At 43.4% G+C, this 13801-nt stretch overlaps 1 protein-coding gene across 1 annotated transcript in view; it reads right to left on the bottom strand.

The window, feature by feature from the left end:
• The window catches only part of LOC147712227 (scavenger receptor cysteine-rich domain-containing protein DMBT1-like), a 190694-nt gene that overhangs the window by 60207 nt on the left and 116686 nt on the right, over positions 1-13801 (bottom strand). Inside the window, exons 3-4 of the mRNA XM_086919602.1 lie at positions 3608-3934; positions 2007-2036 (exon numbers count right to left, since the gene is read on the bottom strand). Of these exons, the coding sequence (XP_086775728.1) occupies positions 2007-2036; positions 3608-3934 (357 nt within the window). The remainder of the gene's footprint in view (positions 1-2006; positions 2037-3607; positions 3935-13801) is intronic.

Raw genomic sequence — 13801 nt, 5'->3', positions numbered from 1 at the left:
GCTTTGTTTACAAAGAATATATGATCTGTGCATACAATGAGCGGGACAAAACAGGACCCCTGCTGGCATGGTTGGCTAACCCCGCTCAGCAGGGCTCCCTGATCCTGGAGCTTGTGAATCCCATGGGGACCAGGTTCCATAGAAAGGCAAAAATTAATAATCCTTTGACAACTATTATGCCAGACTATACGCGAGGGAGCCTGCAATGCAGGACCGAGCCATCCATGAGTCTTATCTGACTTCTGCCAGAAGAGATGGAGGCACTGGGGGGGAATACATAATGGAGGATGGAATCCCAGCTGAAGTCCACCATGTAGCTCATGTCACTGTCCCAGGGACAGCTGGCATTCCGGTGGAGTTTTAGGCCACATACATTGAACTGTTGTCCCCATGACTAGTTGCACTGTATTGCAAAGCATTAATGAATCAAGCCCTGCCCATCACACTAAAGGAGGCCCTAATTGTTCCCCTGCTTAAACCCAGGAGGCATACTCCTGACGTAATGGCTTATGGCCTGCTGTCAATATTAAATGTTGATTATAAACTCCTTAATGGAATACTAGCACAGCACTTACTACCACACATGTGGGACTTGATCCCCACAGATCAATCTGGGTGTATTATGGGCCACAGTACGGCAATCAACATTCAGTGTTTACCAGCGGTTTTGGGAACTGTCTTCTCACAACTGGAATGACTGGCCACATGTTTGTCAATAGAGAAAGCCTTCGACAGCTGTGAATGGTACTTTATCTGCATGAGATAATCTGTTTGGGGCTAGGATGCACTGGAAACAGCTGACAGGTTCTTACATTGAGCGCTGGAGGGCAAACCTCCTGCAGTGGGTGGACTGGGAAGAAGGTGCATTGATGCAGGAGGGATCCTCATGAGCTTGGGAGACACAGCTGACTTGACTCACAGGGTAACACAGCCAATAGCTATGGCTCTCTCTTTGCAGTAAGGGTGGTGAGAGGTGACCACTGAATTACCCAAGACTAAAATTCCTCTGACCATTGGGCCGACGTGGCACTGTAGAACAAGCCTAAACCCCCACAGACCTGCCTCGGCACTTGAGGGCTGGCAGGACCTAGGTGTGCGTGGTGGACTTAGGTGCTTGCCTACATACACTTGGTTCCTTCAACTAACTTTGTGAGGGGAGAGAGCAGACACCATGGGAGTTGAGGGAAGGGATAGGAAGAGGTTGAAGACACACCTGAACGATAACAGGACACCGACACTAACCCCTTTTCTATTGGGGCGGCCGCTGGGCACCCCTCCAGCTTCCCTGCAGAGACTGACATTTCATAACATGTGTGCCCTGATTCGGGCTTCGAGGTGTCTCCTGCTTGTTATTAATCACCAGGGGGTTGGCATATACGTAGATGTTTCTGTTATTTGGATTGTATGTGTATACATCACTGGTTGTCCTCTGGCACTGTCTTGAATGCTAATAAAGTTTGTTTACAAAACAAATTAGCGCAGGCAACATAGGCAATTTATGAGATTTATGGAGTGGGTTGTGAGAGCATTCCAAGAAGCAATAGCAATCAGATGTTCTAAGAATCACATCGGCATGTCATTTTATAATACATTACCAGACAAGCAGGGGGCATGAGGGGTAATTAAGGGACAGCGGAAAGGGAGAGGAACGCGATTTGGTAGAGATACGAAGTGAATGAAAAAACAATACTTTATAAAATAATCAATATCTTTGAAGAATTTTAAAACAGAGAGAGGGAGAGAAGGTGTGCGCTTTTGTTCGTGTGTATGTAAAAATGTCTGATGAATTCCGACAGACACCTCATTACACTCGACTGAAAGTAGCTGTTCACAGCTATTGACCACAAAGTGTATTTATTGGGTGTAGCAAACCCCAAAAAAACTCCTCCCCCGAAGCTACGTCCCTGCCCAGGGGTACTTAATCCACCGAAAGTGGATGGTTAAAGCAAGCAGGTGACTAAAAACTGATATTTATTTTCACAAAGAGAACCAGCTGAGAAACGTACCTGAGGGGCCGAGGGTCAAAATTTGAGCAGCTGTAAAGACAGAAATTGAACATCATGTTTAAGATGATGACATCATGAAGTAAATTTAAATGTGTAACAGCCTGCAGATTTACAGTGGTTGTCCTGTTTCAAGAATCTATCTCAAGAACTATATTACTCGTTACTGTGTACACGTCCCCAAGAAGGACTCTGAGGCCTGCTTAAAAACTCTACAAGAACATTTAAGAAGAGTTTCCAATTCAAACGAACTATCAATCCTCAGGATGTGATCATTCGGGCAAACCGAAGGGGACATTGCAGACATACTTCAATTGCACAGATGGGCAGAACGAGTTTTCCATCTGGAACAAACAGTGAAAGAAATATATTATAAACATCTGAACCCAATAACACTCCGAGTTACTATGGAATGTGTTGTGACGCATCTCACTTCACCTGTCAAGTCAGACTATAAAAAGTACGAGTTCGTATCTAATGTCCCCTTTCAGTTGAAGGTTGTGGAAAAGTCAGCAACTCTTCAACTAAAACAGCTTTGCAGGGTCCTGGCAGTTCGGCTTTCCTCTCATTAGGGGTACAAACATTGCATTCATGCATCTCAGTCTTTAGATCTTAATCTCTTTCTGGTCTCTCATTAAAACTTGAACAAAATAGATTTCTCCATTCAAGGGTAAGATCAGTTTCATGTTTCAATGTCAATTTCAATAGTTTAAATATGAATACCTTATGCCTATGGCTCCCGTTTTAATCAGACATTTGTCTGCATTGATCAATATTTACTTTTGCTTATTGTATGTATCCATTTTTATATTGGACTTTGTGAAAAAATGTGACTGCAACTGGTATATGTCAGTATATATTGAATAGTACATGTATGTTCATATTTAAATGTCTAATGCATTTTGATGCTACATGAATCCATGTATGATATAGGTGCACTCAGATAAAAACAATTATTTTTAATAAAGTATTGTAGCTCACACACATTCACATCTGCAGCTCTTTAATGTTAATGTTAATTAGAATACATTCCATACTTTTTTAATGACCTGAGCTATTAGTCTTAGTTAAGAGTACTCAAAAAATAATCTGAATTTTTTTTCTATTTGTATCCATATTTAAAAATAAAAAACAGACGGAGAATTAGATGTTTTTCTCCCTGTAGTTATCTGTAAAATCAGTAACAACTGAAAACTGGGAGCCCTAATTATGGCCACTATAGGTATTTAGTGGTAAACATTTCCTCACATTGAGCTTCAAAGCAATCTCTAAGGTATAATATATCTGATGCTGTTTAATCTCATCAGAGGAGAGGAGCAATGCTGGTTTGTGAGTAGTTAAATGATCAAATAGCATATTGATTGAGTACATTTACAAATAACAGTCTGTGCTGAAGCTTAGTCATTAAAACCTTAAAACCCCTACCCTACAATTTTCTGCAGATTTCAGACTTCAGTAACTCCAGTACTACATTGTATTCATTAATCATATTTTTGTGGTTTATGAAAACCCCCCAACTGCCTTTGGATTCCAAAACACGACTCTCTCTATAGCAGTGAGAGGTAAATGCTTGTGCGGGGTTACATGGCCACTCCTAGACGTACCTGAGCAGATGACGCCGGCATCCTCGCCATGCACGCAGTTGTGAACGTTCCATCCACTGCTTGCACAACCCCACAGGTAGGCTTCATTTCCCCTGCAGTTCATGTCGTCCAAGAGAATACTGCCATTGCCAGGACCAAAAAAAGCATTACTTAGGGCAGAGGTGGCGTTTCCACACTGTAGCTGCATGCACACCACGTTTGCGTCGCTCATGTCCCATCCGTCATCGCACACTGTTCCCCATGCACCCGAGTAGTACACCTCCACGCGTCCAGCACAGCGGTCCCAGCCATTGGCGAGTCTGAGAAGGTGAGGAGACTCTGTGGAGGCTAAAGAGAATGACATCATAAGGTGAACACCAATGCCTCAATGACACAAACAAGGTCTATTTAAACTGAGCACAGCTTGCAGAGTGACACAGAGTTGCAATTACATTTACTTCTCATTTGTTGACAATAAAAGCACCTTCACTCCTGCTTGACAACAAATCACTCATTCATTTTGCAAAGTCAAATATCTGGATACAGTATTCAACCTTAATTACCGTCCAAGAAATGTCAGAGGCAGGTTTTTTCCCAAAGTAGGCAAAATGCTTCCTGAGGAGTGCCATAATTAGTCACAAATGTTGACTTTTCAACCTTGAGGAGATATAAAACGCAGCAGTGAAGAGTTTTACTTCTCAGACCAGCAATGATGAGAAATAAATCTATGGTACAAAATGCACACAGCTCTCCATGTGAGAGAGCCATAATTGCTCAAGGAGGTTGGATGGTGGATGTCTATCAAATAGTGTGCATAATGTGTGCCTCCTTAATTTGCTAAAAAGCCTCTGGTTTGATGGGTCACACTCATGATATAGTCCAGCACCTCCCTGTATCTCCACTGTGTGCCAAGCAGGCCTAATACCCACCTGTTTTTTTTTTTAATTTACCGTCCATGAGAAAATTCTGCAAACTGTATGAAAACTGTGCATTTCTCTAAAACATCAATGGTATATGATGCAGTTGAAAAAATCTGAAAGTGCTATTTCACTTGCTCTATTAGTGTATACATTTCATGTAGCATTTTTATCACTTCTACATTACATTCCCTCTGCTTCCAAATCCTGCATCTTCCCAGTCATAGATTGTGAAGACAATCTACTTGGAAGGGACAGAGTGGAAACTATTAGTTACAAAGAACTCCTGCTGCTGGAGTACAGAATCACAAACAAGTGTGAGATGTCTGCACCTGGCTGTCATCAGAGCTTAATCAGGCGCTCCAAGGCCAAATATTTTGCAGGAAGAATAGGGGAAGCTGAAAATTCTACTAAGGAGCTATTTAAAATCTATAAAGAAATTTCTTTCCGTGGATCATCTGCTGATCCGTCTAGTGTCTCAGAGGAATCTTGTAATCGTATCGCTGCTTTCTTCTCTGTAAAGGTGGCTGCTATATACTCCGCTTTTTCGGGAGGAGACAGAAGGAGTTCTGATTTCAGAGAGATTGAACAGGATGTTGTGGGTGAAAACAAGTTGGAGAACTTTCTGAAGCCACCCCCAGAAAACCTGCTGCAGATATGCAGCTCCATCAAGTCAGGATCCCCCCGGGACCCGGCTTCGCCTAAGCTGCTCGTGGGGAGTATTGAGAACCTGGAGCCCTATATTAAGGAGGTCCTGGATCTATCGTTCAGTACTCATACCGTACCTGATAGATGGAAGCAAGCAGTGGTTTTTCCGCTTCAAAAAAAGTTAAATGTTAGTTGGGAAAGATTGGATAGCCTCCGCCCTATTTCTCTCCTACCCTACCTGGCCAAAGTGGCAGAGAAGGTGGCTAATCTTCAGCTGATGGCTCATGTGGAGAAGGCCAGCCTGCTTCATCCAACTCAGTTTGGCTTTCGATCTCGCCACTCCACTGAGTCAGCGCTACTTATGGCCACTGAAACCATCAGGCAAGGGGTAGATGAAGGGCAGACGATGGCCCTCATCTTACTTGACTTGAGTGCTGCGTTCGACACTGTAGCACATTTCACCTTGCTACAGTGTCTGAACAAGGGTGGAGTTATAGGGACTGCGCTGAAGTGGATCCAATCCTTTCTGTCCAATAGGGGTTTTCAGGTTAGACAGGGGGAGTATTACTTCCACTGTCTGAGTGCAAATCTCAACCTCCATCTCCTTCTTATGCAAGCCCCAGCCAGGTGCCTCTCTTACTCGGCCTCACACATACGCACCATGCAGGCACCACACACGCTACATCACTAGACACGTGCCAAGACCACTGATTCCCAAACACGAAATGCTCTCATCACCACTATACATGCTAAACTCAAACACAGGGAAAGTAGTCATCTGTCTAAAATGAGGGCACTATTAGTGGGTCCTTGCACTAATAGCGCAAGGCCACGTCTTGGGTTCTGTGCACAATCAAGATTAGCATGACAACAGGGCCAAAAATTAAGCCAGGAAACCAGATAAATGCAGTCGCCAGGGGAACATGCCTGTTTACCATGTAGTGGGCATTCCCGTCCCTTCAACCAGCAGCATCTTTTACCAGATCTAATATTTCTGTATTGAGTTATGGATTTCCGCTTTCCCTTCATACTTTGTATGGGCAGGAATAGGGAGAGTATGGTTCTGCTATGTAATGGAAGTCCTGGGTTTTTCCTGAGTTACAGATCACATTTCATTACACTCACATGCTGTGTTTGCAGCCCAATCATTAGATGATGGTTTGTCAGCAACAGCATGATGTGAAATTCTGTGGGTTTAGAAGTGACACCCCTTCCTTTTTTTTTTTTTTTTCTTTTTTTTAAATTTTATTTGACAAGCAAGTCATGGAGATTAACATTTTCCAAGTACAGAATCAACAAAATAAAATAAATTCAATTCAATTTAGTGCAAGTTCATATTAAAAAAAAGACAGAAACAGAAGTAAGAGAAGTAATTCCTGGTCAGTACAAATCAAAAAAATAATAACATCTTGAACAGAAAGAGCATCCATGATCCATATCGTTACGGACATTGCAGAAAATTACCCCATATCTTTGCAAACTTTGTTTTTGCTTTAATTTCTCTATTCCTGGCGATAGCAACTTCCATAGTGTAAATTTCATGAACCAATGTCCACCATTCGGTCGTATGAGGAGGTTTCTGAGAGATCCAAGCCCTAGCAATCACCAATCTAGCACAAGCCAAGGCAATATTTAGCAAGTCTTTATAAATAGAGCTAACCGGGAATATGGACAATAGTACCCCCACTGCATTTAATGGAAAATTAATCAGTTGATTTTGAGTTGAAATATTTTCTATGTCCAACCAATACTTAGCTAATGATGGGCACAAATAAATCATATGTATGATGTCTGCTGCCACCAAACCGCATTTAGGACATTTAGTATGATCATTATTGAAGTTGTTTTGTGACCATTTTGAAATTTTTAATGTAGAATAATAAAGTTTGCTAATCGTCCTGTATGATTGGAGTTTCAAACTGGAAGACTTGACGACTTTGCTGATATTAACTAAGGCAGCAGAGATATTCTGGGTTGTCACATTAGATCCTAAGCTAACAGTCCATTTTAGCGCCACTCTAGGGGCTTCATCAAAACTATTTTGACTGAGACACTTGTATCCCATACTAATTAATGATTTTCTATTCACAGAATAGAAACAAGTCCATATATCTGAACTGGTAACTTCTATCAGATTCATCTTACGTATTAAGTAGTCCCTAATTTGAATGTATTTATATCTCATTTTTTCAGGCAATTTGTAAAGAAGTTGCAATGTTGCAAATTGTAAAAAACCATTGGTACCATACAAATCTCCTAATGTCTCAATACCATAATTAGCCCATTCTCGACCAATTTTATCTCTAAAAATGTCTGGAAGCCCAGGATTGTCCCATATTGGCAGCTCATTATGGAAAAAGGAAGTATTGCACTTAGTCAACATCTCGTTCCATATAAATACTGCATCTCTTGCAGTCTTAAATTTTACACATTTGAAGTAATTTGGGTCTTGTACTTTTGCCAGGAATTGTTTTGAATGACCACCGAGCATGAATTGGTGAAAAAAATATTGATTGTTAGCGGCAAATAGGCTACGAAGCCGGCCTAAGAAGGAAGCGAAAAAATAAGCTCTGAAATCAGGGAAGTTCAAACCTTCCTTTTCAGATAGGAATTTTAATATTGTCATAGACATTCGAGCCTTCTTATAGCCCCAGAAGAAACTACTTAAAATGCCATCTAATTTTATAAAGAATAAGGGCCAGATGTAGGTAATTTCCATTTACCGAATGGAAAATACCGACTCACACGGAATCGGTATTCCCCAGTCGGAAAATGGTATGTAGGTAAAAAATCGGTAAAAGTTACTGACTCGGTATGACTCGGTAAGCCGAATCGTAATTTACCGAGTCGGAATTGTCCGAGTCGGTAAAATCCGATTCGGTGAAACCCAAGCTAACCCATGGCCCTGCTTGCCCATAGGAATCAATGGGAATCACCGAATCGGAAAAATCTGACTCGGATTACACCGACTCGGATATTACCGATTCGGTAAATACCGATTTGGGACTTTGAAATCTGCCATGTGAGCCTGTCAACCAATCAGGGAGAGCCTACACCCACCCCAGCCAAGGCCCTGTGAATCCAACCAATGAGAGAGAGGCACCACACCCCAGTACTTGGGAGTGGCCACACCCATGCAGGTGGAAACCAACTGTACAAACAAATCTGCAGAGGAGAGAGGAGCACAGCATTCACAGGCCAGCAGACTGAGAGAATGGAGTCACAGGAAGGTCAGAAGGATGCAGTGGAGAGGAAAAGGAAGCAGAAGTTCAGCCAAGAGGAACTACAGGTGACTGTGGATGAGATTGTTACCCACTACAGCCAAATATTTGGGAGGCAGTCTCTGCATGTTGCAGAGACTGTGAAGCGCAACATATGGCTAGCTATCCAGGGCAAAATGAATGCCATTGGAGTCACCCACCGGGACATTGAGTACATCAAGAAACGGTGGTATGACCTGCGCATAGTCACCAAGAAGAAGATAGCAGGACAGAAAAAGGTCTGACAAGAGGTGGCAGGGCCAAAGCCCCAAAACTCACACCAATAGAGGAGCAAGTTGCATCCACCATGGAGTCTGAATGCATCCACGGGATTGGAGACCTGGATAGCACAGCGAAATCAGCCAAAAAACAAGGTAAGAGGCATGTACCCACATGCACCCCCACGCATCCCAACCCTGCACACCACTGTGTACACACATGACACAGCAGGAGAGGCCAGAAATAATTGTAGCAATGCATCATGGTAGACGTAGTCATGTACACACAGAAGCAAAGTACAGCACACATGACTCAGCAAGGCATGTCACAAACATCCCCAAACAAGCAATGTGGACTGTGCAATGGTGTGCAGTACATTTAATTAAGAAAAACACACAGATAAACTACAACATTGACACTATGTCAATTTCATTCCACAGGAGAGTCGTCACGCAGTTCTGCACCGCCGAGGGAGGAGAGGGCACCATCATCTAAAAGAGGGAAGAAAGAAAAAAGCAAAAAACGTCACAGCGCAGGAGAAGGTGGAGACGACACTACCCAGGACCCCTCATCACCAGATCCACCCACTACACCAATCCCAATGTCCCCTCTGTTGTTTGGGTCTCCAGACCTCACAAATACGCCCATGCCGGTAGGGTAAAGTAGCCAGGCGGAGCCCCCGCAGAGGATCCTGCAGACCTTTGATTCAGAGGATGAGGATGATGTCCCCCAGAAGAGTGCGCCAGTGCCTGACAGGCCAAGAACACCTATGTCTGCTGGCGTAGCGCGCACTACAGTCCTTGGCAGGAGGGCACGTGATGGTGGGGAGGGCCAGGATGGTGAGAGCGTGTTCTGTGGGCTGGGGGGCACGATGGTGAAGGATCAACGGCAGCAGGCCAAATCGCTGCAAGCCATGCAGCAGCACCAGGTACGCGGTTTGAGCGCAACAATGTCCAACATGGACAAGGGCATTACCCAAATGGCTAGTAGCATGGACCTGATTGCACAGGGGATCTCAGACATTTCAACCTACATGGGGGTCCTCTCGGACAAGCTTGATAGGGAACATCTTCAGCGTGCAAGGGAACGGCAGTACATGCGCGACCAGACCAAGGCCATGAACAGGTTTGCTGCCAACACAGCTCTCCTCTGCAGACGCTCCATTTCTATGCAGGAGGCAATAGAGCACTGCTGCACTAAGTTAACCCGGGGCATGGGCAGAGTTACCTCTGCAATGGAGCAGATGTTGACCTCAAACGTGGGTCATGCAGGTGACACGGGTGTGGAGGAGACTGAGGGGTCAACCAGCAGGAGTGGCTCCAGTACACCTGTCCAGGAGGTGCGGAGGAGCGGCAGGCACAGCCATGGTGAGTCAGGCACCATCAGGGAACCTGAAGGACAGGCACCTAAGTCCCGCAATGTGGTGCGAGGGCGTAAGAACTGAACTTTGCAGGGAAGTGACTCTGATGCACACAGTGAGAGCAACTGAGTATGTGCAGCCAGTGACATTCACGTACAGTCTTGTGACAATCAAGGAGTAGTGAAGAATAAACTACTCATGTCTGGAAGTATACCTGTGTGTGTGTCATACTTTTTCTAGAAATAGCGTTGTGTAATTTCACTCCGTCTCAATCTGCCATCTACTGCGGCTGGCCCTGTTGCCTGGGGATCAGCATGTTCTTGGTCCTCATCTATGTTCTCACGATGTGTCAACTCCACCTCTGTGCCTTCCTTGGTTGCAAGATTGTGCAATATGGCACAGGTCACTATTATTTTGCAACACAGGAGGGGGGTGTACTGTCGCGCACCTCCACTTTTGTGGAGGCAACGGAACCTGCTCTTCAGGAGTCCAAAGGTTCTCTCCACAACATTGCGTGTAGACCTGTGAGCAACATTGTATCGCCTTTCTGCTCTGTTGGTTGGGTTCAGGTACGGTGTCAGCACAAAGGAATGCAGGGCATATGCACTATCACCTGGGAGAGAACAAGAGGTACATGGGTTTCATACACATTCCACATGGAGCAGAAATACATTTCAGGGTGTGTGCTACATATTTACCTAGCAGATATCCATCTCCAAAATCACCATTCTGAAGACGTCTATATATTCCACTATTCTGGAATATGTAGGAGTTGTGCGTGCTCCCTGGAAATTTAGCTACTATGTCGCTGATGATTTTCCCTGCATTGCATATCACCTGCACGTTGATGGAGTGCGTAGACTTACGGTTTCTGTATATGTGTTCCGTGGCTGCAGGTGGGCATAGGGGAATGTGGGTGCCATCTATGCAGCCTATCACATGTGGGAAGTGAGCCAGTCCATAGAAGTCTGTTTTAGTATTGGCAAGTTCCGCAGGTGTGTCAGGGAACTGTATGTAGTCTCCCATTCTCTGAGTCATGACATCCAGGAACTTCCGGAAGAATCGGGACAAACAGCTCTGGGATACTCCTCCTACTGCAGCTATCACACTCTGGTAGCTCCCAGAGGCAAGCAGGTGTATGCTGCACAGCACCTGGACATGGGGAGGTATGGCGTGGGCCATGGGTGTTGGATGGTCCAGGTATGGGTGGAGGTCCCTTTTTAAGTCCATGATGGTATTGGGGTGCAGCCTGTACCTCTGAAGTATCTCAGGCTCAGTCAATTGGAACAGAGTGATCCTTTGCCTGTAGACCTGCTCCTCCCTTTGCCATACCCTCAGTCCTGCAGCCTGTAGCCTTCGCCTCCTCGCTATCACATAGAGTGCAGCCATCTTGACTGGAGGGTTGCATTTTGGGAGCCTTTTTATAGCATCCACATGGTTACCACCACCTTTCAGTCCATAGTAAAATCTGACTCAGAAATACCGAATTTGGATGAATTCGGTATATTTTCCCATTCCTACATCGCGATGGCCATGTTTTCCGATTCGTTATTTTCCGAATCGGTGTATACCGAGTCGGTATTCATCCGATCGGTGAACTCCGACTCTGTAAATATCGAATCGGTTATTTCCGAGTCGGAATTTTACTGCTTGATTTTTACCGAATCGTTTTTTTTGGGGCACCTACATCTCATTCTCGCAATACCGCTCGGTAACGGCCGATTTTACTGATTTTGGGCCGTTACCGACCGGTATTGGCCGTCCTACATCTGGCCCTTAGTTATTAACGCGACAAGGTATGGAACGGAAAAGATATAAAAACTTCAGCAGAATGTTCATCTTGATCAAATTCATACGACCTAGGAGGTTTAATGGGATCTTGTGCCATTTTTTCAAAAGATTGGTCACTTCTTTTAATAAAGGATAGTAATTTAATGAATTTATATCAGCGATTTTAGATGATATCTTTACCCCTAGATATACTGCAGATTGACAGAGTCCTTGCACTGGTAGGTTGGCCTGATAGTTCATAATAACTTGTGTTTTATTTAAATTTAATTTATAGCCTGAGATGGTCCCAAAATTATTAGCTTCTGCCGTTATCCCTATTAGTGCATCCACGACATTGGTAGTATAAATAGCTAGATCATCCGCATATGCGGTAATTTTTAAGGTTTTACCTTCATGCGAGATAGGAGCAATCTTGGCTTGAGCTTCCAAAGCATTGATAAATGGCTCCATAGAGAGAGCAAAAAGCAGGGGTAATAGCGGGCATCCATGCCTCGTCCCCCGCAAAATTGAAAAAGTTGTTGAGAGTACCCCAGCATAACTAATTTTGGCATTAGGGTCCTTATATAATGCCTGTATACTTCTCAAGAAACGCCCTCTAAAACCAAATTGCCTTAGGACTCCCGACAAATAATCTCACCCCACTCGGTCGAACGCCTTCTCTGCGTCTAAAAGTATCATACCGAGTGGGGTGAGTTTAGTTGTAGCCACATCGAAAGCAGTAATAGCCATGTTAACATGTGTGATGGTGTCTCTCCCAACAACAAAGCCATGCTGTTGATCATTTACCAATTGGGGCATAAGAGGAGCTATTCGCATTGCTAAAAGTTTAGAATAAACTTTAGCGTCGGTATTTATCAGAGATATAGGTCTATAAGACCCACACTCCACAGGAGGTTTATTTTTTTTAAGAAGAACATAATTTTAGCCATCTTCCATGAATCCGGGGCCTTCCCAGTAGCACCAATTAAATTAATTACCAAGCAGAGAAGTGGTAGAATTTTAGCCGCACAAGTTTTGTATAACTCTATGGGAAGTGTATCCTCACCAGCTGCTTTATTAGATTTAAGAGAGGTAACAGCAAGACGAAGCTCTGTTAATGTAACCTCCTCTTCCAATTGATCAATGCATGTCTGTTCCAAGTATATTTCTGCAGGCAAATTCTTACTAATATAGGATTTTATCTGAACCTCAGTGCATCTACTCTCAGGGGTATGTAAATTTTCATAGTATGAGACAAATTGTCCCAGAATTTGTGCTGATTGAGTATATAGAATATTATGGGGACCCTTAATAGCTTTAACTAGGGTTGTTGCACGATCATCTGCGACTTTATAGGCCCAAAGCTTCCCAACTCTATCCCCACATTCATATTGAGATAGTTTATATTTAATAATTTTCTGACTGTTTTTCTCCCTAAATGTCAAGACCTCTCTGGCTGCAGTTCAAACTGGCGAGCAAAAACCCAAGGAAAGCCTTCTGAGGAAATCCCCTTTTAAATATCGACGATGGAAAAGACATCATATGGTGTCAGTCTATTTCCGAAGATGGGGCCCGATTCACAGAATGGACTTATTACTTTTGGCATTCACAGAATGCACTTACTACTTTTGGTATTCACAGAATGAACTTACTCATTTCGGTATTCACAGAAGTTAGGACTACTAACTTTAGGACTCTTAAATGCCTTCTGTGAATACCGAAAGTCTTAAAATTAGGATTTTTCTCAATTTAGTAGTGGTAAAGTTAGGACTACTAACTTTAGGACTCCTAAATGCCTTCTGTGAATACCGAAAGTCTTAAAATTAGGATTTTTCTCAATTTAGTAGTAGTAAAGTTAATTATCCTAACTTTACTACTACTAAATTGAGAAAAATCCTAATTTTAAGACTTTCGGTATTCACAGAAGGCATTTAGGAGTCCTAACTTCTGTGAATACCGAAATGAGTAAGTTCATTCTGTGAATACCAAAAGTAGTAAGTGCATTCTGTGAATGGCAAAAGTAGTAAGTTCATTCTGTGAA

The sequence above is a fragment of the Lissotriton vulgaris genome, chromosome 5, assembly GCF_964263255.1.
Source record: "Lissotriton vulgaris chromosome 5, aLisVul1.2, whole genome shotgun sequence".
NCBI classification, from domain to species: Eukaryota; Metazoa; Chordata; class Amphibia; order Caudata; family Salamandridae; genus Lissotriton; species Lissotriton vulgaris.
The sequence above is the reverse complement of the archived record's forward strand: the minus strand, read 5'-3'. Positions and strand labels throughout refer to the sequence as shown.